Source organism: Denticeps clupeoides, chromosome 6 (genome assembly GCF_900700375.1).
Source record: "Denticeps clupeoides chromosome 6, fDenClu1.1, whole genome shotgun sequence".
NCBI lineage: Eukaryota > Metazoa > Chordata > Actinopteri > Clupeiformes > Denticipitidae > Denticeps > Denticeps clupeoides.
Genome location: NC_041712.1, coordinates 24,995,367 through 25,022,540, shown reverse-complemented (window position 1 = coordinate 25,022,540; position 27,174 = coordinate 24,995,367). Strand labels below are relative to the sequence as shown.

The following is a 27,174-nucleotide window of genomic DNA, read 5'->3' as shown; positions in this document are numbered from 1 at the left end:
GAAGGTAGAAGAACCCTGTGTCTGTGTGTGTGTGTGTGTGTGAGTGTGTGTGTGTGTGTGTGTTGTGAGAGAGACACCGACGGTCCGATGGTTCCATCGGGTAAGATCAACTTTATTCCTGTCAAAGCGAAGAATCCCCCAGCCTCATTACGGACTTTCTTCACCTAAATCTCAATGTTTAATCTGAGAATCTAACATGACCTTTGATGGTTGATCCAAACTATGATGATCCTACCTTGGATCCAACCACAACCTCCACCTGATCATCATCCTACCCACATCCATATCATTTACAGCATTTACCAAATGCCCCTATCCAGAGCGCCAGTCCCCCTGACGCAATTCCTGACTCATGATGATCCGATTCCGGTGATTTTAGCCATTATGAAATTTCATTGGTAACCAAAGCCTGAAATCCTGGACTGGGCAGCGTAGGTCCACATTCCTGGTTCCTGGTAAAACTACAGTGGTTTTCACTACTTTATCCAGTTATTAGCGATCCTGGTCCTGACATTACCAGTTTCTGAATCAGTACTACATACACGAGAGTCAGATGGTCCGTTGTTCATCGCAGTTCCTGAGGTGATGATCTTCTCCACCGGCACAGAACTCTTCACATTGAGTAACTGCAAAAGTTGTGTGACGCTGAAAGGAAAAATATCCACACACACCTCAGCCATGATATATTTTTAATTTAACCCATGGGATTTAACCCAGTGCTTTTTTTTCCCCACAACAATTAATTCACTAAGTGACACCGTTAGCCACTAGGTCATAGAACTATATATTACATTTGTGGGTCTTTAGATCTTGATTTTGCCTTCAACACCACCAAAAAAAAAACAGAAGAGGAAAAAAAAAAACAAAAAAAAAAAAACAGCAGATTGGCCATCATTCCGGGCGCGTTCATCTCGCTTCACAGCATCGTGTCCAAAAGAACGTCCCCCTGCTGATCTAAAGAAACCATGTTCTCATTGTTAAAGCAGCTAGCTACGTGTACCATTCACATGAACATTTACCAATTAGTAACTAGGGTCCATATGAGGGGAAAAATGGCACATTTTCTTTCAAAAATTTAAATTCGATGCCATATAGACATATGGAAGCATCAGCCAAAAAAAAAAAGAAAAAAAAAAAAAAAGAACACAAATCTAAAGTCACGTTTAGCGTAGAGACGAATCTCCGTCCAGACGCACATTCCCAGCTTCCCAACATGCACAAGTGACGGGTTCAGCGGCAACATCCATCAATCGGGTGTGGCACCTCGTGGACGGAGCTCCGCTGTGGCCGGACTGTGGTGCGCGTTCACATACCGGGACGAAAGACCAGACAGGGGACGAAAAAATGAAGACGGACTTACGAGAACATGCGCTCACGAAACACGGGCCGAACCCTGTCCACGCGTTGACCCAGCTCGCCCCGCCCACATTCGCCACAGTCTGTACATTGTACACGCCCACGGCGAGAAACGACAGCGAGTAAACATGGCTGTAAAACGGCGGGGACCGTCCCCTTTCGCTCGGTTTGGTCTCAGAATGGCTTGTAGTGCACAAAAAAACCAAAAACCCACCCATAGCAGCATATTTATCTTAAATAGTCCAGTGGCCTCCAGTAGAACGAGGAAAAGGCTTCAGTTTGTGGGTCACGGGGGGGGTCCCCATGACCTGTCCTCAGAGGGCGGGGTCACATAAAAAAAAAAAAAAAAAAAACCCGAGACCACTCGTCTCTCCACCGCCCCCCTCGCCCGCCACCTCCTCTCCGTCCCAGACGGCGCCGGGCCGCGGCTCGGTCCGGGCCGGGCGCGGCCAGGCCGGCCCCACGCGCCGGGCCAGAACGGGGCGAGCAGGCGGCCGCTCAGCTGGACGCCGTGGCGATGGGCTTCTTCAGCTGCTGGCTGCGGAGCTCGCGCGTCCGGCACTCCAGCAGCAGGTCGTGGCAGCAGTTGCACACCAGAACCGGGTCGTACAGCTGCTGGTCCGGGATCGGCAGCTTCAGGTGGCAGCAGTCTTTACAGAACACGTTCCCGCAATTCCTGACCAAGCAGATTATTGACGAAATATTACCCACAAATTTCATGTTTTCATATAAAATTTACAAAATTTCTGTACCAATAATTCACTTGATATGAATCTGGTGAAAATTGACACTTTGCAGCATCTTCACGTTTCTGAGAAGTGATATTTCGGTTCCCAGACGCGAATACAGATCCGTAGTTCATCCAAATTTACACGATACGGACGGCACATATAGAGACATTCCGAATAATTCGTTTTCATTTTCATTAATTAGTGGAGTCCGGTGGGTGTGAACCATGTGACCCACCTGCAGTGGTGGCGCCGCTTGGCGATCCAGAACTCGCAGTCACAGTTGAAGCAGTGAGAGGCCATGTGGTCGGGCACCCATCTCGTCACCTGCAGGTCCCACAAATATTCATACACCACATGGATTTAAAAGAAAGCAGATCACGAACACGCCAATAATAATAATCAGAGCAGAGGATCAGCATGTTAACAATGATAATCGACGTGAGGCGAGATAACTGGGATCCAGTATCACATGTCGCAGGACAGAAAGATGTTTAGAGCCACGCCAGAGCATCATGGGATTGAGGGACAACTTGAGGGTAGCAGTGTGGCCTTGTGGGTAAGAACCAGAAGACCCAGGTTAAAAGCCCACTTACTACCATCGTGTTCCTGAGTGTCTCCAGGGGGGCTGTCCCTGTAAGTCGCCCTGGATGAGGGCGTCTGGTAAACGCGAGAGGGTGGGTGGGTAAAAGGGGCGGGGCACACCGACCTCCGTGTCCTTGCGCTCGACGCGGTCCCAGCTGCCCTCGCTGAACCGGTCCTCGCTGTGGTCCGACAGGGAATCTTCTCCATCGCTGGCGTCCGACTCCCTGAGGCACATCTGCAGACAGCGGAGAGACCGGTCACTTCGCACGGCACTCACCGGACAGCGGCGGTGACGTTACGGGACGGGGGGAGGAGCCTCACAATGTCGTCGTCCTCGTAGTCGACGTCGGGCTCGGAGGGCGGAGTGCAGTGCTGCCTGCTCTCCAGCCTCATCTGCAGCTGCCGGACCTGCTGCCGCAGGACCTCCACTTCCTGCTTGTACGTGGCCTCGATCTGCCGCAGCCGCTGCTGCACGGCGTCCATGGCGACCGGGAGGCCGTCGTCGTCCAGGTACGAGGGCGCCTGCGGCGGCGGGGGAGGGGAGGAGGGCGAGGAGCGGCCGTTCAGCACGAGCTGGCGGAACGCCGGGCCGGCGGACAGGGCGGACGAGCAGAGGGCGGCGTAGCCGGAGCTCCTGACGCTGGAGAACCAGCCGGCGGAGGGGAGCGGGCTGGCGGGCGGGCGGGGCTGCTCCCTGCGGCAGCACGGCGCCCCCTGCGCCCGGAGCGGCCTGCCGCTCGGCCTCCGGCCCTGGTAGCCGCCGCAGGCCGACTGGACCAGGCCCTGGACGCTGCTGCTCCAGTGCGAGCCCAGCAGCGTGAAGTCGCTCAGCTGACTCTGGGACACCAGGCGCCTCGCCGCCCGCTCGCGGACCGACACCAGCTCCGCCCTCCTCGGGGGCGGGGCCGGCCCTTCGTCGGACGTCTGCTCCGTGAGAGTCTCGGTGGAGTCCTCCAGTGGAGGGGCGGGCAGCTGCCTGAGGGCCAGGAGCTCCACTGCGGTCAAGCTGGGTTCCTCCGCCCGGGGCGGGGCGCTACTGACAGCACAGGTGTGGCCGTCCGGGGGGACGTCCTGCGTGGAAGTGTCTGGTTCAGTCCCAGGTGGGGGCAGGAGTGGGAGGCGGGAGGCGCAGGGCAGGGCCTGATGCAGAATGGGAGTGTCCAGCGGGGGAAGGCAGTCCGGATCCGGGGCCTGTGGGAGGGGCATAGAGGGCAGAGGCTGCGTTGTTAGGCAAGGCCCCGCCCTCGAGTCCTGAGGTCTGTCGTCATTGGCTTCCAGGGTTGATGGGGGCGGGCTCTCTACACAGGCCTCCACCTCTGGGCCCTCGCTGCCCAACCCTGTGTCCGAAGTGTCCTCCTCTGGCGTGTCACACGAACTGGCAACTGGCCCGGCAATTGGCTCCAGGGCCACACGGCCCTCTTGGCAGTGTTTGTTGAGGTTAGGGTCACTGGACGTGCGCGTCAGCGGCATCCCATTTTCACAGGCGGAGGTCAGGTTGTCCATCGAGCGAGTCTTCGGAAGCCTGCAAAAAGAAAAAAAACTAAGTAGCATTACTCATTTTAACCAATAGAGGGCAGCACAGTCACATGACTGAATTAAAAAAGCACTTTTCATTTACATTTACGGCATTTACCAGGCGCCCTTATCCAGAAGAACTTACAATCAGTAGTTACAGGGACTCAGGTGTCCTGCTCAGGGACACGATGGTAGTAAATGGGATTTGAACCTGGGTCTTCTGGTCCATAGGCGAGTGTGTTACCCGCTAGGCTACTACCAGCCTACCCACGACTCCAGAGAGACTGGAACTTTTCAGACTACACAGTAAAAGTTCCAGCCCACTGAGAAGGAACTGTCGGACTGACCTGTCGAGGGAGCGGGAGGTTAGCTCCTCCCCCTGGGCGGAGGGGGAGAGGTAGAGGTCCATGGCGTCCTCTGCCGCAGTGCAGGGTGAGGAGGTGGGGAGGTACACGGCCGTCCACAGTTGCAGCGCTCGGGTGTGGCACACAGGCTGCAGCACCTGCTCAGAAAAACCGGATATTAATCTCACTGATATTTTTATGTGCATGAGCTACATGGGTTTCATTGTAGGGACCATGAACCATGTCGGTGTTGTCCCAGCACGTACCACGTCGTGACTGGGGATATAGAGAAAGTTCTGGAAGTTCTTGTTGCCGGGGCGGAGCAGGGACCAGACGGAACAGGTGCGCTTGTAGACGTTCCGCGCCTCCCTCTCCCTGGCGTTGTTACACAGGAACGTCCCGTAGAGACAGGAGTAGGTGTGCTGAACCAGCTTCACCTGCGAACCGGTAAAAGACGCGGTGAATTACGTCTTCATTTCACCACGCACACCCTCTTCACGCCGGCACTGACCAGGAAGGCTTCGTTGAACTCGAACAGGCAGGGGAACTGCTTCAGCAGCTGGTGCACACAGTCCAGCCACTGCAGGAAGACGGGACACTGCTCGCTCACGTCGTCCACGTTCTCCTGGTGGCCGCAGCGGTCGCCAAACTTGTGGCCGTAGTCCAGCCAGTCGGTCTCCACCAGCACCTGGAAGCCCTGCGGGGGGGGACACGGGGCGTGAAGCGATGCTCGCGCGCAGACGCCACGAGGCGGCAGGTGGGGGCGGGGCCGTTACCTCCATCGTCCTGTAGAACGGGTCCAGGAGGACCTTGGCGAGGGCGACTATTTGAGGGGTGCGGTCCCACCCGTCCGAGCAGTGCACCAGCACTGGCCGCCCGTCCCGCTCCACGGCAGAAGACACCAGGGCGGCCGCCTTCAGCATGACTGACAGGTGCTGCAGCCAACGGGTGTTTTCCAGAGCAGAGAGCCAGCTGTGGAGAGAGAGAGAGACATTCCTTCCAAATCTCCATATACATTTACAGTAATACGTACAAGCGGTGAAAATCTTGACTTGATTTCTGATTCAGTTACAATGAAGACGACGGTTTTTTAAAAAGCAGGGAAAGGTCAGAAGGATCCACTTACTTCCCCGGGTCGGGGATCTGGCTGCACACGGCCCGCAGGGACTGGAAACTGTTCCTGATCGAGTGGATGTTGGCCATGCCCATGAACATCACCTCACAGTTGGGGTAGTACTCTATACACACACACACACACACACACACACACACACGAACAACCAGAGACGGCGTTATAAAACAAATTACCAAATTCTTTCACCCACACACACACACACACACACACAAACAACCAGAGACGGCGTTATAAAACAAATTACCAAATTCTTTCACCCACACACACACACACACACACACACACACACACACACACACACACACACACACACACACACACACACGAACAACCAGAGACGGCGTTATAAAACAAATTACCAAATTCTTTCACCGTGTCCTGATACACACACACACACACACGAACAACCAGAGACGGCGTTATAAAACAAATTACCAAATTCTTTCACCCACACACACACACACACACACACACACACACACACACACACACACACACACACACACGAACAACCAGAGACGGCGTTATAAAACAAATTACCAAATTCTTTCACCCACTCACCCACACACACACACACACACACACAAACAACCAGAGACGGCGTTATAAAACAAATTACCAAATTCTTTCACCCACACACACACACACACAGACACACACACACACACACACACACACACGAACAACCAGAGACGGCGTTATAAAACAAATTACCAAATTCTTTCACCGTGTCCTGATACACACACACACACACACACACTCGGCCCTCCGTAATTTACGCTGCTGGTCAGGTGTTCCATCGCCACGTCACCCACCTTCACACTCGCAGCCGCCGCCCTTGGCGCGGTTGGCCACCGCCGCCGTGTAGGACCGGGCGTCCAGGATCAGCAGCTTCTGCAGCGCGGCGCCGGCGTCGGGGCCCGGGCACTCGGTCAGGGAGGAGTCTGAACGGGGAAGATATCGACGACGGCGGATCAATAACACCTCCTGATGGCCACTACAGCTCCACGCGGACGACATTAACTTCAAACCATGAGCGTCAAATGAACGAGCTCGAGCGAAATCTTTACCAAAATCAATCAAATATCGCTGTGGAATTTATCAGAGAAAACAACTAAATAATAGACCACTCAGATCGAAAGATTAGAATAAAAATGTCTTCTATGCATTATAGTGTACTGCTGTTTATTATGCAAATAATTCATAAAGACCATCAAGCTGCAATCCTAGTTCCGTACTTCTGAAATAAAGATCTGCAGAGGATGAGCTGATAGAACCTGTCGATATCTGGGCAGAAGCCGGGGTCCGAGCCGCAGCCATGGGAATGGATCCCCCGACAGCAGGCCTCACATTCTTGGCGGCCGAGACGAGGCTTCGCTTCCGCTGCATGTATGAGCATGCACAGTCTGTGTGTGTGTGTGTGTGTGTGTTTGAAGACTAATTAAATGGTGGCTCTGGCCATTGTCTTGAAAACATACTGTAGTTTTTTGTTTTTTTTTAATTGGTGTCTAGTTCTCATCCGCTCACCACACACACACACACACACACACACACACACACACACACACGCAGCTCTGATGTGCTGCTCATTAGCGTAACTAATTGAAAAGTGTTTTTGATGCAGCCGGAAAGCAGAAGATGTGACCCAGATTAAAAAAACTAAAAAAAAAAAAAAAGCTTTGTTTTTCCCTCCGCATCAATATTTGAATTTTTGGCCATTTAGCAGATCCCTTATCCAGGGACAGTCTGACCGGAGACACTCGGGGTTAAGTGTCTTGCTCAGGGACACAAGTGGGGTTTGAACCAGGGACTCTGTGACCCACTAGGCTACAGCCGCCCAATCAACTCACCAAAGTCACTATTGGAGCTGTCGCCTCCGTCCCTTGGCCTGCCAGGAGAGCCACCGGGTCCCCGGGTCCCCCGGTCCAGGGAACAGGCCTTGGCGATGGACGTGACCAGGTACTCATCGTCGGTGTTCCTCCACCCCCACCAGCTGATCTCCGGCTGGCTGCAGCGGGCGATCACCGCGCCGTTCCTGTGGTGTCTGTGCAGGAGGAAGGTGATGCATGTTGCCAGGTTATTACTGCAACTCTAAAAATGACAATAAGCTGCACAAAACGTGCTTGAGTAAGAATGTCTTGTGCTTTTCATGCTGGCGTCTTTTTCACACGCCCCCACTGCAACAAACACCACTGTTCATCTTCTAGAAGAAGTCGGCCAAACTATCTTACTTTGTCACGGTTGGAAGCCTCTCAAGTTTAAAGAAACTTCCAGAGCTACACAAAAGCCAACTAAAGCACCATGAAAGGAACCTCATAATCAATGCATCACATTCTAGCTAAAAAGTAGTGCCGGTGGTGACTGGAGGTGGCGGGGTAGAGGTTCACGCCTGTAAAACATGCAGAACACGTGGTCACCTGTACACGACCACTGGAATCCTCTTCCAGGACCTGAAGGACGCCACGCTCTCCAGCTCCTTGTCCGTGATCCACACCGGCACCAGCAGCTTCTGGGGGTAGCTGGAGCAGAGCCTGGACAGGGCAGAACAGGAAGATGGGACACGTCCACCTCACTCATCTTGCGGAGTGAAGATTCAGGCCAGCAGGACACTTTCTGATGCTTTGAGATCGGATGTATAAGACTGCAACAGACCCTGAGCGGTCAGATCCGGCTCTGCAGTGGAGCATTTACATTTAAATTTACAGGATTTACCAGACGCCCTTATCCAGAGCGACTTACAGTCAGTAGTGACAGGGACAGTCCCCCCCTGGAGACACTCAGGGTTAAGTGTCTTGCTCAGGGACACGATGGTAGTAAGTGGGGTTTGAACCTGGGTCTTCTGGTTCACAGGAGTGTGTGTTACCCCTAGGCTACTTCCTCCCGATAAATAAAGTGAAGTGATTGTGATACACAGCAGCACAGCACATGTTGCACATAGTGAAATGTGTCCTCTGTATTTAACCCATCACCCTTGGTAAGCAGTGTGCACCATGACAGGCGCCCGGGGAGCAGTGTGTGGGGACGGTGCTTTGCTCGGTGGCACCTCAGTGGCACCTTGGCGGATCGGGATTCGAACCGGCAACCTTCTGATAACGGGGCTGCTTCCTTAACCGCTAGGCCACCGCTGCCCCATTCGCTGAGCACCATGGGTAATGTAGTCGAGGCAGAACGTACTTGTAGTTACTGTTGATGTCGGATATTCTCCAGGCGTTCTGCATGTCGTAGCCCATCCTCTTCACCTCCAGCTCCACACGGTGGCGCACATGGTCCCCTGATCCGAGAGCAAGAGCAACCTTAACCTGATGCAACACTCGCATGCATCCATCACCAGAGAAACGTGACAGAACGCACACTTATGGAAACTTATTAGCCTCCAAAATGCACTGATGTCGCATACCTGGATGGCACAGGTGCAGGTGCTGGTCCTCGTCGTCGGCGCTGCCCCCGAGACACCAGGCGTGGTACGCCAGGGCGAACAGGTCCTCCAGCCGGGCGGGGTGCACCGTGGCGCGGTTCAGCCTCTTCAGCCATTCCTGGCACTGCTTAAACGTGGAGAAGTGGCACCTGTCAAAGGCACAGGAGGTCATTCTTCACTCGGGGCAAAGCGAGGCCTACTTTCTCCCACACACAAAGGAGACCAAAACAAAGAGGCAGTGTCCACCACAAACACGTGTCTGGTCCCAATTACAAAAAGCCTGGGAGAACCGGGGGCAGGAGGACTCGACCGAAACGGTCTTTCCAACCCGGAGCAACAGAGAGGAATAGTGGGGAACTCCTCTTCATCATGAAGAATTTGTCTTGTTCAGGAGGGACGACTGTGAACGTGAGGTCCTCACTTGGATAAAGGTTCGGTTGAGCCATGGTAACCATGGCAACATGTTCGCATGTTAATTCAATTAAAAACAAAAGTATGCACAAATCCTGAAACAGACCTGACCAAAATTGCAGAAATAAGGAACACACACAGAGTACCGACTGCTTAAACGAAGACATTTTTCAAAAGCTGTCATGTGAAGTGAAGTGATTGTCATTGTGAAACACTGCAGCACAGCACACGGTGCACAGAACAAAATGTGTCCTCTGCATTTAACCCATGACAGGCGCCTCAGTGGCACCTTGGCGGATCGGGATTCGAACCGGCAACCTTCTGATTACGGGGCCGCTTCGTTAACTGCTAGGCCACCGCTGCCCCATGAACTTTCACCATGTTATAACTCTGATAAAACTGATTCTGTTTCTAGATGCCACGACTTTTCCACAATTCCTCCTTTCCAGCTGCATGTGGAATTTCGAGCTGCAGCCACGTCTTCGGTCGCGTGTGTCGCCTACCTGACAACTTTGGAGTCCTTGCAGATGATGTGCAGCTGGAACATCTCTCTGCTCTCCACGTGTTCAACCAGCCGCAGGGGAACCTGTGGTGAAAAGACGGCAGCTCAGCAGAATAAAACCTGGAGCGGAACAGCCCGGTTCCTCTTCCGGAGAACACCGGCACCCGGCCAACACCCACACTGCAACCAGTTTCAGCTCCAGCCTCTCTGTGTGGTTAAAGGGCGACTCGTGCGGTACAGCAGCAGCATCACACACACACACACACACACACACACACACGTGCTGCATCTTAGTCAAGGACAATTCCATTTAAGTGCACTGATGAATCCCGTAGATTTCACACACACACACACACACACACACACACACACACACCGCAGTGCTCTACAAAGTCCAGCGTAGCAGAAACCTGCTGAAATCTGAGGTGGACGGGGTACTCACTGATATCTCACTGTCCACACCTGGGTACGTCTACAACACAGAGAGACGGATGGATGGACGGACGGACGGAGTAGAACCAAAAGGACACAGAGAGGGACGGAAACGGAAAATGAGGTTTAGTGTGAAGACGCTCAGCAGGGAAGGGAAGAGTCGTGTGGAAAGAAATAAAATAAAAAGTAAGAAGAATAAGACGTTCTCTCTCTCACACACACACACACACACACACAAGGCAGGATGTAGCTGAATGTGGATTTTAGACCCTATAAACTTGACCAGGCTGGACTGCTATCTGCATACGCCTCTGAAGAGGTGACAGAAGCAGGAACCGCCGCAGCAAATCTAAAGAACACCACGGCGTCTATTTCTGCTTGAAACGTCCCAGCGTCTTTCTGTCCATCACGCTGATACTTACATTAATGATGGAGTCTTTGAACTTGATGTGGAGCCTGTAGTTGGAAATGGCAATGATGGCATCGTCGGCGCGGCCCAGAAACTCCACCCCTTCCCCCTGAAGCACTGGGAAGGGCACCTGCAGAAAAAGAGTGGGGGTTAACTTCCTCATATACTAGTTCCTAACATGAACCCTTTAACGTGGTCAGGGATGTTGGGGTCCCCCTCAGACAGTTGGTACAGAGACAGCCCGCCCCCGGCCCATCAGTTAGACATCGTCCTGGTGAAAGTGAAAGTGAAGTGATTGTCACACGTGATACACAGCAGCACAGCACACGGTGCACACAGTGAAATTTGTCCTCTGCATTTAACCCATCACCCTGAGTGAGCAGTGGGCACCATGACAGGCGCCCGGGGAGCAGTGTGTGGGGACGGTGCTTTGCTCAGTGGCACCTTGGTGGATCGGGATTCGAACCAGCAACATTCTGATTATGGGGCCGCTTCCTTAACCGCTAGGCCACCACTGCCCCACTGGTTCGAGGCTGGTAACCAGAATTCTCGTTCCAAACTCTTCTTTCACCAGCCCACCTGTATATGGGTCGGCGTAAAACAAAGTCCGCAGCTCGATTGGTTGCTCCTGGTCATGTGGGAGCGTATTGTGCCGCGTTGCCTTGTTGAAAACTGCGACATTTGCAAGATGGAAGCAGTGGCACCGGGTGGCTGCCGCACTCATTACCGGAACATGTCCCCGCGTTCCGGATAACGTCATGGCTTCCAAACGTGTGAAGCACTGCAGTTGCTCGTGATTGGATGTAAAAATGAGCACAAATGTATTTTTTTTTACTTCAGTCACACGAGATTCTGCTGAATTTTTCTGGAAAAACAGCGACATGACTTCCTGTCTGCGCCAGACATCGTGGTTGGTGGAGGGTGTTGATGGCGTCATTCCCACAAATTTCCCCTCAACTTCTATTGGTCGCTCTCCTCCTCATTAGCATTTAAAGCTACAGACGGTGAAACGGCGCGTCCTGGGAAATCTCACTGTGGGACTGGATCAAAGTGGCTGTAATTCTGCACCAAGTGACTTCAGATACAGAATCAGGGGACCGATAGGCGGCCTATTTAGGGGCAGTGGTGGCCTAGCAGTTAAGGAAGCAGCCCCGTAATCAGAAGGTTGCCGATCTGCTCCCCGGGTTCCTGTCATGGTGCCCACTGCTCACCAAGGGTGATGGGTTAAATGCAGACGACAAATTTCACTGTGTGCACCGTGTGCTGTGCTGCTGTGTATCACATGTGACACTACACTTTACTTTAATAAGGCTGATCTAAAAGAAAAAAATATTTTCATAATAGGGGACCTTTAAAATCTATACAGCAATACATAACTAATGTACACCCCCCATCAGCATCGTTCCAGAAATAATCACATTTCAGCTTTTATAGGAATTTATAGCCACAGTGTCCAGTTAAGGGCCATAATGCAGTGGGCGCGGCATGGATCTTTCCAGAAGAACTTCTGGAGCACCGCCACACGGGGCCATTTCTGCTGTGTCACGTAACAGTCCGGGGCGGTCCGCAAGAGACCGGGACAACGAGGGACATGCGGGGACCACACACAGTCCCCAGGGAAGCTTGGCCGTTAGCGCCAAATGCAATCAATACACCAGAGCCCCGCCCACTCCTGGCACCGAGCACTCTGCCGTCCATTTTGGGGATTAGACACTCAAATTATATTACAGCCGACGGGAGCTTCATGACTCAGCTGAAAAAAGGAACGTCGTAAATCCAGGCCATTCGTTTTCCTACTCTAGCCCACGCCTGGCGTTGGTGTGCGTGTGAAAATAAAAACTTCCTCATCACTCATAAGAAATATGAAATAAGGCGATGTGGAGAAATTCTCCAGCCGCCGGGATCTGAGATTACAGCCCTTCTGTTCCGTCTCTTTATCAGTTGTGTGGTGTGTGTGTGTGTATTCATGCTGAGAGGAGTCTGTGTGTGTGTGTGTGTGTGTGTGTGTCCGGAGACAGCGCTCCAAATGAAGGTGCATGAGTCAGACAGCAGCCGAGCGCACGGCGATCCGTGTCACGTTCCCCCTCCACGTCCCGACAGCTGCAGGCTCAAATATATTCCTGACGACACCGGCGGCTTAAACCCGGAGCCGGCACGACACGACCCGAGTCTGGAACACGGAATTCCGAACCACAACTGTCAGATAACGACTAAAAAAGGTCAAATGCAAAATGCTGATTAAGAAAGAATACAAGTGAAACTAACTCCGTTTAACACACACACAACTGCTGGTGTGTGTCTCTGGGCGGTTTTGGTCTCCATCCACCCAACCCTGATCTAATGAGACACTCCAGGACAGGCACAGCTTTACCCAGCATGCTTTGCAAGACAGCAAGTAAGTTTCAGTCTAGAGCTCAACCAGAAACATTATTACAGGTGTGTGTGTGTGTGTATAGAAATTATTATTTTGAAACAGATACAGATATTAAAGATACTATTGCAGACAACGTTGTCCTATGTTAATATTTAATGATTTCATCATTTGACTTAAAAATACAGCAGCCATTCATTTAAGACGAGCGATTTAATGAATTTGTTATTAACAAATGATGGTATTGTGTGGGGTGTGGGCGGGGCTGATGACTGATCAATGCTCCAATCCTGTTCCAGTTCTGGCCCTGTGACGCGTGCACAGAACACTTGAAATGACATCGGTGGTGCGCTGGGCCCACTCTCGCGCTCCTCTGGGCGTGGCCTCCTCTCCCCACTGCAGGACTGCCTGCGGGGAAACTGCATGCATTTTTCATGCGGCTACCGACTGCGTACATGAGGCGCCCGGGCAGCCATGAAAGCGGAGCACCGGTGGGTCCGACGGAACGTGGATGCCGAGCGGACCAATCGCCCCAATCAGAGGGATTACAATCTAAAAAGTAGTGTTGTTTCCATCAACAAAATATATGATGAAATATCTTCGTCAACGAACCTTTTTGACGAGACTGAAATAAGACAAGACGCGACGTAAATGCTGGTCATATGGCGATAACTATTGTGAAATATATCATGCAATATTTTTGCCAATATTGGCAATGTTTTTGTGGTTTACAAAATATAAATTATAATAAAATGCCTCATGTTCGTTTTTTTTTCATTTAATCTCGTTACTATTTTGCAGTATTTCTGTTTCCTGTGTCTCCCGTACAGTTGCGCAGATGACATCACTTCCTCAACACGCATTCGCAGCATTAATTACAATTCATGATTTTGTGTGATGGATGAGCAGATGTCTGGGTGAAAAAGATGAAGTTGAAAAGAAAACAGAATGTGTCGAAAAACACGGAGAAATGCGGCCACTGGAACGGATGTCGAGTATTCTTAAGTCTATAAGGTAACAATAATTGTTTTAATTATGAAAGGGGTTCGACTAAAAATGTTGTTTTTGTCTGTTCTACTCTGTACTTGTACTATATCGAATGGGTTAAATAGAACGACATTATTTTAAAAATGAGACTAAAATACAAATTTCATGGACTAAAACATTCATGGATAATTCTGATTAAAATAAGACTAAAATGCTCAGACTTTTAGTCTGGACGTGTCTAAGACTGATTAAGACTAAAATGACAGATGGATGCAAAGACTCGACTAAAACTTAAAATAATCAAAATGCTTACCTCACTATTTATAGTGATTTTTAGACAGTCTAGAGTAGCACTATGTTGTACCATATGCTGGTCATGCTATGCGCTTGGGAGATCTGTCATGGCTGCCCACTGCTCACTCAGGGTGATGGGTTAAATGCAGAGGACAAATTTCACTGTGTGCACCGTGCGCTGTGCTGCTGTGGATCACAAGTGACAATCAGTTCACTTTCCTCTGCAGGTGTTCCGCAGTGAACCTTCATCAGAACCCTGATAACCCTCTGATAAAGGTCCAATCTGCACTAGCATCTGACAACAGTGGGAGCACAGAGCTCACTCCACCCACAGGGCACCCACAGGGCAGACTACGCCCACAGTTGACCTGAGAATAAAAATATACCAGAGATGCAGCAGATAACCTGGTGTGTTTCTCACTAGAGAAGTGAGACTTTGCGGTCTGGAGCTCATATTCTAACCTGGTTGGTCCTTCTGGGAACCAAGTGTAGAATTAAAGAAATGTTGGGAGTTGCTAAAGGCCGAGGACATTATCTGTTTAGAATGTACAGAAGTGTGTGTGTGTTAGTGTACAGATACTGACCTGCAGGCTGTCCTCCTCCTTCACCAGCTCTTTCTGGGGGAAAAGGTCTTTGGCCTGAATGTACTCCAGACTGGGGGGTCCCTCCTCACCCTGTCAGACAACAGACACACAGATTCAACCAGAGGACAATCAATCCACAGAGAACACACGTCAACTTGGTTGATAAGAGGACACAAAAATGCCCATTTCGCCCTCAGATGAATAATTTAAAGGCCAGAGTCTATAAAAGGCACCAGGATCCTTCATTGTGACAAATGGGACGTCTTCTGACAAGCTGCACGGAAAATGTAGGGAGAACAGGGCACCTCAGGTCTTCACAGTACAGCACACACACACACACACACATTGGTTAGGACCTTGATCAGAGTTTCATGGTCACCATCTAGCGTCAGCTGACCAGACGTGACCACAGGCATCACACCGCAGAACAAACAGACCCGGTGGGCGTGTCCTCCTGCAGCCAGACGCCGGAGGCGGGCTTACGCGTCCCCCTGCTGTTTTAGTGCCAGCCATGGGGGCAGCGCACCAGATTCCCGCCGCGTCTGGCTCCCATCGCAGCCACGCGCAGTCTGGCTGCCAGGGGGGCGGGGCTTCAAGGCCGCCCACCGCATCAAGAGACGCCCTTCAAAACTCCAACTTCATCTGAGTGTTTACGCCGACAAGAGAAACTGATTAACAGATCGCTGCGCGAATGGTGCGGTGACGAGGAGCTGGTTGGTCAGGATGAGGATAAATGGAGACGGGCGAGAGGAGGACAGATGGCACCGAGTGACATCTGTCAGCAGGCTGGGAAGACGGGGTGACCTTGAGAAACTCGAAAGAAAAAGGAAAAATGCTGCCAACTGCTCCAACTGGGGCGGCCTTGAACAGGAGCAGTTAAGGAAATGGCCCCGTAATCAGGAGATTGCCGGTTCGAATCCCGATCTGCCAAGGTGCCACTGAGGTGCCACTGACCAAAGCACCGTCCCCACACACTGCTCCCCGGGCGCCTGTCATGGCTGCCCACTGCTCACTCAGGGTGATGGGTTAAATGCAGAGGACAAATTTCACTGTGTGCACCGTGTGCTGTGCTGCTGTGTATCACAAGTGACAATCACTTCACTTTCCCGGCCCTCGAGGGCCACTGTGGTAGGTGGTTCATATTTAATATAAACCTATAACCAAAGGATTGGATATATGTTTATAGTGTTCTGACTGATCTCCTGTACCCAACATGTCACCAACGTCAAATCAGGAAGTATCGAAGACACCAAGTGGACACTCGTTCAGCAGCTTCAGACCTTCCTCTTTGGAGAAGACTAACTTGTAACTTTCTTATGGTCTGACTGATGCAAGAGAAACTGCACCAGAGTGAAATAAAACGATTGAACCAGAACTGATCACTACATTGATGACATGATGGCATGTTGTAGGTCGCTCTGGATAAGGGCGTCTGCCAGGTGCCTTAAGTGTAAATTTCACATAGTCCCCCAAACTCCTGCGCCCTGCCCCCCCCCCCCATTCTCTCCTCCTTCAATCCTATACTGACAGCAGTGACACATGCACTAAAGCGGCAAATGTCACTGAAGTTCAGAACCAAACTCCATGTTGTTCACTCTGACCATGACGCTCAGAGCCCAGACAGAAGAGTGATGAGTGGCGGCCAAGAGCCAGCGGCTCATCACTCAGACATGGCTGATGGTTGTTCAACTCAAAAAAAAAAAAAAAAAAAACGAGAAGAACGGGTAGAAAGAAGCGTCATGGTGAACGTGCAAATGGTGGTGCAGTCAGATGGGGGCCTGGTGAAAGTGAAAATGTGAGGTGAGTGAGCGAGAAGAGGAGAAGAGCAGAGGAATCCCTCAGGATTCAGATCTGGGTCAGGTTCAGTGTGAAGAAACGGGTGCAGCGGTGGTGGATGGGTGGAGACTCGGGTACAGAACAGGAGGTCTGTTGCTAATGAAGCCGATCCCACCTCCTCGTTCCCGGCGGTGGCGGATGGGTGGGAATTCGGTTGCAGTTTGTGGCGTAATGAACTCCACCGATGGAGCTCTGCCGTATTTGAAGTGTGATTGAGACGGTCAACACTCGGACCAGCAGGGCAGGAAGGCCCGATCGGTCTTGCCATTTTGGCACCGGGGGGTTAATTTGACAACGTGCCGGGGTCGGTCCCCCTGCTAATTCCGCATAAATCCTCATTACGGCACTGAGCCGACGGCGGAGCAGACAGACGAACTCCTGGTCCCCAACCCAGCACTCCGAATCCAGAGTTCCAATGACGAAGCAACGTTCTAACAGCTGGAAAGCAGATGCATGGTTCTACATGCAGACATTCGAACAGTCATTACGCCGAGAGCGCACCTCGCCGGCCCATTAGGTACCTGAGCTAATTAAAGCCGCCGCTGACAGACACGTTGGCAAAAATCCCACCGACTGGAATCCACGCGTCCGTTTTAACTTGTTCCGTATTTACAGAGGAGCTCTGTGGGCGGAACTCTTCTCAGGTTCACCAGCCGTTTTTTTCCCAATGAGAAAGATCTAAAAATGTTCCACTTTACGGACAATAAAGCAACAAATTAGCAATAAAGTCAGATCGTTTCTAATTCAAACCAGCGTCAGGCCATCAGGATAAAGGTAAGATTCAAATTATTTTATGTAGAGTTTTATTACCATTTTTACCACTGTAATCATCTTACTCTATTCTTACATTATTCCGCACCTCTGTGTGCCGTGGCAGTCGCCACACAAACAATTTCCTTTGCGATAAATAGTTGCTGAAACGGGCCAACGTGTGAGAGTCATGTGAGAACACATAGCAGAAATGTATAATCTCCAACCGAGCCAGAAAGACAGTCAAGAATGTGCCTTTAGCTAAAAGCCCAATTATCCAGACCCATTGGGTCTTCAGATGTGGGCCTGATGAAGCATGAACTTTGTGTACATGTACCTTTACATTTAAGGCATTTGGCAGACGCCCGTATCCAGAGCGATTTACAACGTGCTTCCATCTTACAACCAATGAAGTGATCAGTTCTGGTTCACTAGGACCCCCAACTATCAATACAATCTTTTATTTCACTCGGTTCTAGTTTCTATACAGAAGTCAGACAAGAAGAAGGTTATAAGTTCATCTAAATATTCTCTAAAGAGGAAGGTCTTGAGCTGCCGTGTGAAGGTGCTCAGTGACTGAGCTGGACGTTCATTCCACCACCGAGGGGCCAAGACGGAGAAGAGTCTAGATGAGCGTCTTCCTTTTACCTTCAGAGATGGAGGACCAGGCGAGCAGTACTGGAGGCTCGGAGTATACCAGGTGCAGTGCGAGGTGTAATAAGGGCTGTGAGGTAGGATGGTGCTACTCCATGTTTGGCTTTGTAGGCCAGCATCAGTATTTAGAACCTGATGCGTGCAGCTACTGGGAGCCGGTGGAGGGAACGTAGCAGAGGGGCGGTGTGGAGAACTTGGGAAGGTTGAAGATCAGTCGTGCTGCTGCATTTTGCATTAGTTGTGTTAGTTAGTGTACCAAAATTCACCATGCAATTAATCACCAGGCCTGGCCTCATTTTTGCAGCTCCTCAGTGTCTCAGTGTCCACTGCCACACCCAAAGATCTTCATCCCAGCCTGACCATCTGAGCTGGTCAAGGTAGGGTTGATGTAAAAACCTTTAGACAGGGGAACCGCAGAACCACATACTTCCACACCAAGAAACAGCCGATCATGTTCCTGGAGACATCCGCCTTGAAAAGTCAGTGTAATCTCAGTGCCATGTTGGACAAAGTTCATTTACACTCATGAGGAACCGTATTTAGGGCTGCAGTAACACTTTATAAACATTATCAGAAACTGGTACCTTCCAACCCTGACCTGACTGTGGACAGAACCGGTAGCACATTCCAGAAGCCCTGCTTCTGGTGGCGTAGCCATGATGGCGCCAGACCAGCTATTGCAGCGAAGGTAGAGGAAGCAGCAGCAGCAGCAGCTGCTCCAGCTCTCGGCCACACCTCACTCACGCCCACAAATCCCCACCCGTCCCCACCCGTGCGCTCCCATCTCCTGCTTCAGGATGAGTCACGACACCAGGCTGCTGCTACCGTGGGTTATTTTTAAATCCTTCACGTCCGAAGCAATTTGAGGGCCTGGGAACCTGGTTTGAAGACAGAGTCACATCTCTGGTCCAGAACTGACAAGAACCACTTTTAATCAGGAACTAGCGACGAAAATAAATGTCACACTACAGGTTAGAGATTAAATTGTCCGAACCAGAAGCAGAACCAGCCCTGAACCAGACTGCTGCCATCTTCATCATTATAAATCGGCAGACGGCTCCCCCACCCCCAACCTGGGATGCTGGGGCGGTAATTTAACCTCGAACGTCGACTGCACCGGATTTCTCTGACGAGTAAATCGAGGGGACATCTGAATCACCACCGTCCTCAGGTGAGAGCGGCACCTGCCGCCAGGAACAGCGGGTGCCAGAAGCCTTTCTGCTTTGTCACTGCCGATGCGCAGCGCCCGCCCTGCCCCGCCCCGCCCGCCATTGTTCACTCCGAATCCGGATTTAGGCTAATGCCACGTGCAGGAGGGTAGACCATGACATGCCACCACGCACCCCTCGAACACATTTACAGCATTTACCAGACGTCCTTATCCAGAGCGACTTACAGTCAGTAGTTACAGGGACAGTCCCCCTGGAGACACTCAGGGTTAAGTGTCCTGCTCAGGGACACGATGGTAGTAATTGGGGTTTGAACCTGGGTCTTCTGGTTCACTGGCGAGTGTGTTACCCGCTAGGCTACTACCACCAAACACACATGCTACTTCACACGAGGACAGGAAGTATTTCCATTCGTAGTCCACGCACAGAAAGGAGGAGACAAAAGAACCCGGAGGCCCCAAAATATTCCCCCGAATCTGCAAATGACGGCGACAAACGCTGCGCATCTATGAACGGAGGTCCAGTTGCCATGGATACAACACCGGCCTTTTTACCGTGTAGGAATCTGCCGGTCCACGACTCTTCCCCGCGACCGCCGAACCAAAACTTGCTTAATCTGATGAGCCTCTGTGGCGGATTAAGAGCCGCGGAGATTAGAGCGTCTGATACGCGGGGCGCGGTGGCGAGGAGGCCGAGGGCCCGCGGTCCACAGGCAACACCTGGAAGCCCGTCGTAACAAGTTGGTGAGCGGGCGGTTCGTATTCCGGACTCTGCCAAACGGAATTACAATACAGAACTCTGCTAAAGACAGACGTTATTTATCATGATTAATTTCATATTTGAGCATATTCCATCAAGTTGATGCCATTTCATTGTGTGACTCACTTGGTTTTTCATTAAACATCCAGCATGTTACCATGGCGAATTATTGCGTCAGTCAAACCAAAACCGGACTTTTTGTGGCACTTTGTCCGAATTTGTTCGAACCAGTTGGCAAATCAAAATGCGTTGCTTCAAATTGCTGCGGGAAAAACAAAAGTAAATACACAAAGCAGATCTGCTGTTGACGACACTGAAATTTAACCATAATTCACCGTTCTCAAATTATGTGATAGCTTTTGGTCTTGTTGAACTTCGGTGTTGGTTCTCAACGGGCAAGCCGCACCAGAGGTCGCGATTTGGATCAAATCAAGACCACCTCTTTTTGCGATTGTTTTGATGAACATCCAAGTGCAATCACATTCCATTTACATTTACAGCATTTACCAAACGCCCTTATCCAGAGCGACTTACAGTCAGCAGTTACAGGGACAGTCCCCCCCTGGAGACACTCAGGGTTAAGTGTCTTGCTCAGGGACACGATGGTAGTAAGTGGGGTTTGAACCTGGGTCTTCTGGTTCATAGGCGAGTGTGTTACCAGCTAGGCTACTACCACCCCAAGTGCGATTACCGTGTTCACACCGGACCAAAGGAACACGCACCAAGGGGGCAAACGAAGCGCATTAAAACCTGTAGGTGTGAAAATGCCTTTAAACCAAGCACAGATTCATTAGCAGAGGCGTTCAAATGAATCGTATAATTGATGCCTTGTGATGCAGACGTGGAGGATGTTGTTTGGTGATTTGGGAATGGAGGAAAAGCTGATCTTAACAGTCTCTGAGTGTCAGAGATCTACAACACGACACAACACGGGCAGTGGTGGCCTAGCGGTTAATCCCCGGGCGCCTGTCATGGCTGCCCACTGCTCACCAAGGGGGATGGTTAAATACAGGGGACACATTTCACCGTGTCACCTTGTGCTGTGCTGCAGCGTTTCACAACGACAATCACTTCACTTTCATCATCTTCCTGGGAGTTTAAAGAACCATGCTGATTTACGACGAGCGTGACGCTGCCCTGTTCCCCTCTGAAAGCGGCTTTAGATTTTCTCCAATAAGCAGAAAAACAGTCTGTTCACAGTCCGCGCTCACCTGACGCCACGGACGTCTGAACCGGCTGTTTTTCTGGAGTCTGTAGCTTCAGGTCGTGGCGACTTTGATTCCTGTAGTGGAGGAAACTCTGGTGAAGCTTGGACGTTGCTTGGTGATTTTCTGGGGCCGGAATTCTAAAATCCGAGTTAAAAAGTAGTGCCGGTAGTGACTGTGGCAGCCTGATCCGAGTACCACGGCGCACTGGGGAGGTGTTTGAAATGAACGTCCTCTGAATGCCGTACTCGTTTTTGCTGTGCTTTGTAGATGTGTTTGGTTGGCGTCTCACTGGCATTTGGTCGTCACTGCCTAACACCACGAAGACCAGAAAAACTACCGGTTCAAATGTCCATGGTCCCTTAACTCGCATGAAAACAATGTCATGTAGAAACATTGCTAGGATGGATCATGATTCATCGATAATCTATGTATTGGTAATGGTAATCGAATTGTGGGACCGGTGAAGGTTCACGCCTCTAGTGCTAACCAGGGAACACCGTGAGGAAGAATCATACAGCTGATGTCTGTTTCCGCCTCCATCTGTCCCCAACAGGGACCAATCAGAGCGGAGAGGTTCTGTCAGGAGCTCAGGTGAAGATCATCTCGCTCTCTACTGCACAGCTCCATAGTCCACGTGCAACACTCATAAAGGAGGCAGATATGGATCAGTCCCTGACCTTAACCAGATATCTAAATATGTGTTTACACCAACGATGCGCTACAGCCAACGAGCTGGCCATAGTTTCAGTCAGTGGTGAAACACTGTGAAATGTGAGAGCTGATCTGGTCCATAGACTGGACCCTTCACTGCCCAATCGCAGTCCAGAACGTCGTATAGAGCGAGCTTGATTCACTTATGTGACAGCGGTGCTGAGTGATTTCCATTTCTGAGGCTATTAGAGGAGGACAGGAGCAGGAAGGGAGCAGATGAAGATGTGGAGGGTGAGATGTTAAAAGCACAGGAGGCTCCATCATCCGAGGACTACGCTCCACAGAGCTGAAACTATTCGCCGGTTAAACCGGCAAGCGAATACGGATCAAAGAAATGCGTCGCCAGGACAACAAGCTGGCACACCGACCCCTCGAGACAATGAACCACAAGTCCAGCGGGAGCGGTGGGGGTGGGAGACGTGCTTGAAAAGGGTCACTTCCAGGGCCGTCACACTCCCTGGTTCCGCCGGCTTCCTGTCAGTCATCTCCCCCCGTGTTTATCTCTTCGTTTCCCGACTTCCGGCCGGTTACGTAACGCGGCGCATCCGGCGCCGCGCTGCAGCTCGCGGCGAGTAAAAACGCGGACGCGGCTGCAGCTCCTGGTACAATACGTGCTCCGGGAGGATCTGTTCGTCCCTGCTACACACACGCGCACAGAGAAAGAGAGAGAGAGAGAAAGACAGGGACTTACGAAGCAGCGGAGCATGGAGCAGGAGACACGTGCGGTCACGCTCATGGTGCGGGGGGGCGGGAGGGACGCGGCTCGTGTGCCTGGGGGAGCGGAGCGGCGCTGACGACCGGCACGACCATCCTTACCCCACACACACACACACACACACACACACACACCAGGCGGAGGGTGAAGAGTCCCAATAACAGCCGCTTGTCCCCAAAATCACAAAAAAACGAGAAAGTCCAACAATAAAATAAATGAGAGAAAATAACGGATCCAAAATGTCATCAGTACGAGAAAAAAACCCCGACTGCAGGTGCAGCAGATGGAACAGGAGGACGGGAATGAGGGGACGGGAAGGAAGAGAGAGCGAGAGGAGGAGACTGGGGAGAAGGAACTGCCTGATGCTAAACCCCGCCCTACGCTGGCAGTGGGGAGGGGCCAGAGCGGCGAGCGAGCGAGCATCCACCGCTTCACTCACGTGCTCGTTCACCCTTCACTGAGATCATAACCAGCAGGCTGCTATCTCAGCAACACACACACACACACACACACACACCTGCCGCTTCCACTGTTCTCAGATCAGTGCTTTTTTCTGGGCAGCGGCGGGTGGACAGATGGACGGGGGGACGGGGTGGGGGGGGGAGCACGGTGTGTGCTGATGTGCGGCGCATCGGTGACACAGCATTCTGGAGCATCACGACTCGGCAGGCCCCGCCCCTCCTGCGACGCTCTCACTCCGCCCCTAGTGGAGCTGCAGTGGGCTTCCTCTGCGCAGAAGGGACCGTACCTCCCGTACCCAATGACCCCCCACATGGCCAATGTGACATTCGCAAAGAATCCCCCGCCCTGACGACAGAGAGTTGGTGCACACGGTCCTGCTGTCCTATGCTGTCCAGCTGCAAGGACGCATCACGTGACCCGAGTGACAACAAAAACAACCCAACACACACACACCACAGCTTTGCAATCTACACAGAGGACGATTCACCGCACATTGTACTTGTGTACTTGTATAATGTGACAAATAAAAATACTTGAATCTACACATCCGCTGTTTTCAGATCTACCAGCAGAGGGCGGCACAAGGAAAGTGGCGACATACAGATCACGGCGAAATCAGACCAGCCTCCACCCTCCCACCACCAGTCTGACTCTGCACTACCTCCACCAGCCCCGCCTGCAAAACAAACCACAGTCCCTGCGCCGTGTCCCTGCACGCCCCTTCCCGGAGGAACCTTGCAGGTTGCAAGAGGACAGGAGTTTAGAGGGAGCGGCGCTGCACTCTCACCTACTGCTGCACCGTTCGGGATCAGTAAAAAGATTGTTTAAAGTAAAGTGAAGTGATTGTCACATGTGATACACAGCAGCACAGCACACGGTGCACACAGTGAAATTTGTCCTCTGCATTTAACCCATCACCCTGAGTGAGCAGTGGGCAGCCATGACAGGTGCCCGGGGAGCAGTGTGTGGGGACGGTGCTTTGCTCAGTGGCACCTCAGTGGTACCTTGGCGGATCGGGATTCGAACCGGCAACCTGATTACGGGGCCACTTCCTTAACCACTAGGCCACCACTGCCCAATTGTAAACATGACAGGGGAGGCGAGAGGAGGCGAGAGGGTGCGAGAGGGTGCGTGAGGGTGCGTGAGGGTGTGTGAGGGTGTGTGAGGGTGCATGCTGCGGGAGAGCAATGAAGGAAGTGGAGAGAAGCGGTTACTTATTCACCACAGCAGAGATTGGCCTGATTAAAGGGCTTCTCACTGGCGGCTGCCAGGCCACTCACCATGCTGGCCGTCGGTGTTGAGAACTCGCCTGCTCAGCGCTGGCTCCGCCTCTCCAGCTATCCTCCGCACCCCTGTATGGCAGCAGCAGCGGACGCTCCTGCAGAAACAGAAACAGATTCGAGCAGCGATGACAAGACAGGCTGGACGACGGCGCAAGCCGGGACGGAACTAACACAGCGGCACCCCGGCGCGACCTGCAGGTGAAGGCTGCAAACACGGCGGCCGTCTAGACGCCCAGCAGGACAAGCCAATTGACCATCGATCAGGCAATCAGGGAGGAGCCAGTGACCCGGAGTGACACTACAGGAATCAGGGAGGAGCCAGTGACCCGGAGTGACACTACAGGAATCAGGGAGGAGCCAGGGAGGAGCCAGTGACCCGGCGTGACACTACAGGAATCGGAGGAGCCAGGGAGGAGCCAGTGACCCGGCGTGACACTACAGGAATCAGGGAGGAACCAGTGACCCAGCGTGACACTACAGGAACTGGAGGAGCCAGGGAGGAGCCAGTGACCCGGCGTGACACTAAAGGAATCAGGGAGGAGCCAGGGAGGAGCCAGTGACCGGCGTGACACTACAGGAATCAGGGAGGAGCCAGTGACCCGGCGTGACACTACAAGAATCAGGGAGGAGCCAGTGACCTGGCATGACACTACAGGAATCAGGGAGGAGCCAGGGAGGAGCCAGTGACCGGCGTGACACTACAGGAATCAGGGAGGAGCCAGTGACCCGGCGTGACACTACAAGAATCAGGGAGGAGCCAGGGTAGGATCCAGTGACCCGGCGTGACTACAGGAATCAGGAAGGAGCCAGGGAGGAGCCAGTGACCCGGCGTGACACTAAAGGAATCAGGGAGGAGCCAGTGACCGGCGTGACACTACAGGAATCAGGGAGGAGCCAGTGACCCGGCGTGACACTACAAGAATCAGGGAGGAGCCAGTGACCTGGCATGACACTACAGGAATCAGGGAGGAGCCAGGGAGGAGCCAGTGACCGGCGTGACACTACAGGAATCAGGGAGGAGCCAGTGACCCGGCGTGACACTACAAGAATCAGGGAGGAGCCAGGTAGGATCCAGTGACCCGGCGTGACTACAGGAATCAGGAAGGAGCCAGGGAGGAGCCAGGGACCCGGCGTGACACTACGGGAATCAGGGAGGAGCCAGTGACCCAGCGTGACACTACGGAATCAGGGAGGAGCCAGTGACCCGGCGTGACACTACGGGAATCAGGGAGGAGCCAGTGACCCGGCGTGACACTACGGGAATCAGGGGGGAGCCAGGGAGGAGCCAGTGACCCGCCGTGACACTACAGGATTCAGGGAGGAGCCAGTGACCCGGCGTGACACTACAAGAATCAGGGAAGAGTCAGGTAGGATCCAGTGACCCGGCGTGACTACAGGAATCAGGAAGGAATCAGGGGGGAGCCAGTGACCCAGCGTGACACTACAGGAATCAGGGGGGAGCCAGTGACCCGGCGTGACACTACAGGAATCAGGGAGGAGCCAGGTAGGATCCAGTGACCCGGCGTGACTACAGGAATCAGGGAGGAGCCAGGTAGGATCCAGTGACCCGGCGTGACTACAGGAATCAGGAAGGAATCAGGGGGGAGCCGGTGATGCTACAGGAATCAGGGAGGAGCCAGTGACCCGGTGTGATGTTACAGGAATCAGGGAGTCAGGGAGGAGCCAGTGACCCGGTGTGATGCTACAGGAATCAGGGTGGAGCCAGTGACCCGGTGATGCTACAGGAATCAGGGAGGAGCCAGTGACCCGGTGTGATGCTACAGGAATCAGGGAGGAGCCAGTGACCCGGTGTGACAATGTGAACCCAAGCCACTCACCAGCAGAAAGTGCAGAAATTCAGATCTTAAGTGATTCTGTGTCTAACCCTACTGCTGAAAGTCCATCAGCTCACTACCCTCAAACTCTGAGTGGATTTGGATTGAAGGTCCAGATTTGAAGATAAGCCAGAACCAGGCGAGTTCTGGTTATGATTGCAGACAGACCCAAATACAGGACTGGTGCCACTCAACCTTTCTCCTCTCAAATCGTGAAGACGTGTGAAGCCAGTTTGCAACAATTGACTGAGAAGGTGACTGTTACTTTCCTCAAGTTGTCCCACATCACCTGTTCCCTCAGCGGTGCACCGCTTCACACCAGTCTGTTAAATATTGTTCTAAAGGGGAATTAATACTCCACTTCAGCCACATATTTTCCTGGTGAATCAGAAAAAGAAACAGGCTCCCCCCCCTGCTCATTTTATACTTGAAGCCAAAAAAAAAAAAAAACAACTCGACCACAATAAAACTACTTCTACAGTCCTTTGGTTCTACTGGGTTCTGCTACATGCACCTGCAGGTTCTACTGTGTACTGTTACAGGATCCTGCAGGTTCTCCTGGGTTCTGTTGCAGGATCCTGCAGGTTCTGTTACAGGAAACCACAGGTTCTGCTGGGTTTTGTTGCAGGATCCTGCAGGTTCTGCTGGGTTCTGTTGCAGGATCCTGCAGGTTCTGTTACTGGAAACCACCGGTTCTCCTGAGTTCTATTACAGGATCCTGCAG

The 27,174-nt window shown here is 52.1% G+C and overlaps 1 protein-coding gene across 6 annotated transcripts in view; it reads right to left on the bottom strand.

The window, feature by feature from the left end:
• Positions 1–1,140: 1,140 nt before the first annotated feature.
• Positions 1,141–27,174, bottom strand: part of mtmr4 (myotubularin related protein 4) — a 29,870-nt gene continuing 3,836 nt past the window's right edge. For 3 of the 6 annotated variants that reach the window (XM_028983341.1, XM_028983342.1, XM_028983344.1), the window contains exons 2-20: positions 24,613–24,710; positions 15,069–15,158; positions 10,846–10,962; positions 10,434–10,463; positions 9,993–10,075; positions 9,061–9,227; positions 8,838–8,934; positions 8,081–8,194; positions 7,514–7,707; positions 6,479–6,607; positions 5,655–5,766; positions 5,305–5,500; positions 5,040–5,225; positions 4,795–4,965; positions 4,532–4,686; positions 2,991–4,191; positions 2,794–2,904; positions 2,323–2,411; positions 1,141–2,032 (exon numbers count right to left, since the gene is read on the bottom strand). In XM_028983341.1, the coding sequence (XP_028839174.1) occupies positions 1,855–2,032; positions 2,323–2,411; positions 2,794–2,904; positions 2,991–4,191; positions 4,532–4,686; positions 4,795–4,965; positions 5,040–5,225; positions 5,305–5,500; positions 5,655–5,766; positions 6,479–6,607; positions 7,514–7,707; positions 8,081–8,194; positions 8,838–8,934; positions 9,061–9,227; positions 9,993–10,075; positions 10,434–10,463; positions 10,846–10,962; positions 15,069–15,158; positions 24,613–24,615 (3,423 nt within the window). In that variant the 5' untranslated portion in view covers positions 24,616–24,710 and the 3' untranslated portion in view covers positions 1,141–1,854. Of the gene's footprint in view, positions 2,033–2,322; positions 2,412–2,793; positions 2,905–2,990; positions 4,192–4,531; positions 4,687–4,794; positions 4,966–5,039; positions 5,226–5,304; positions 5,501–5,654; positions 5,767–6,478; positions 6,608–7,513; positions 7,708–8,080; positions 8,195–8,837; positions 8,935–9,060; positions 9,228–9,992; positions 10,076–10,433; positions 10,464–10,845; positions 10,963–15,068; positions 15,159–22,846; positions 23,332–24,612; positions 27,120–27,174 lie in introns of those variants that run through there. The other 3 variants (XM_028983343.1, XM_028983339.1, XM_028983340.1) reach the window with 3 other exon arrangements.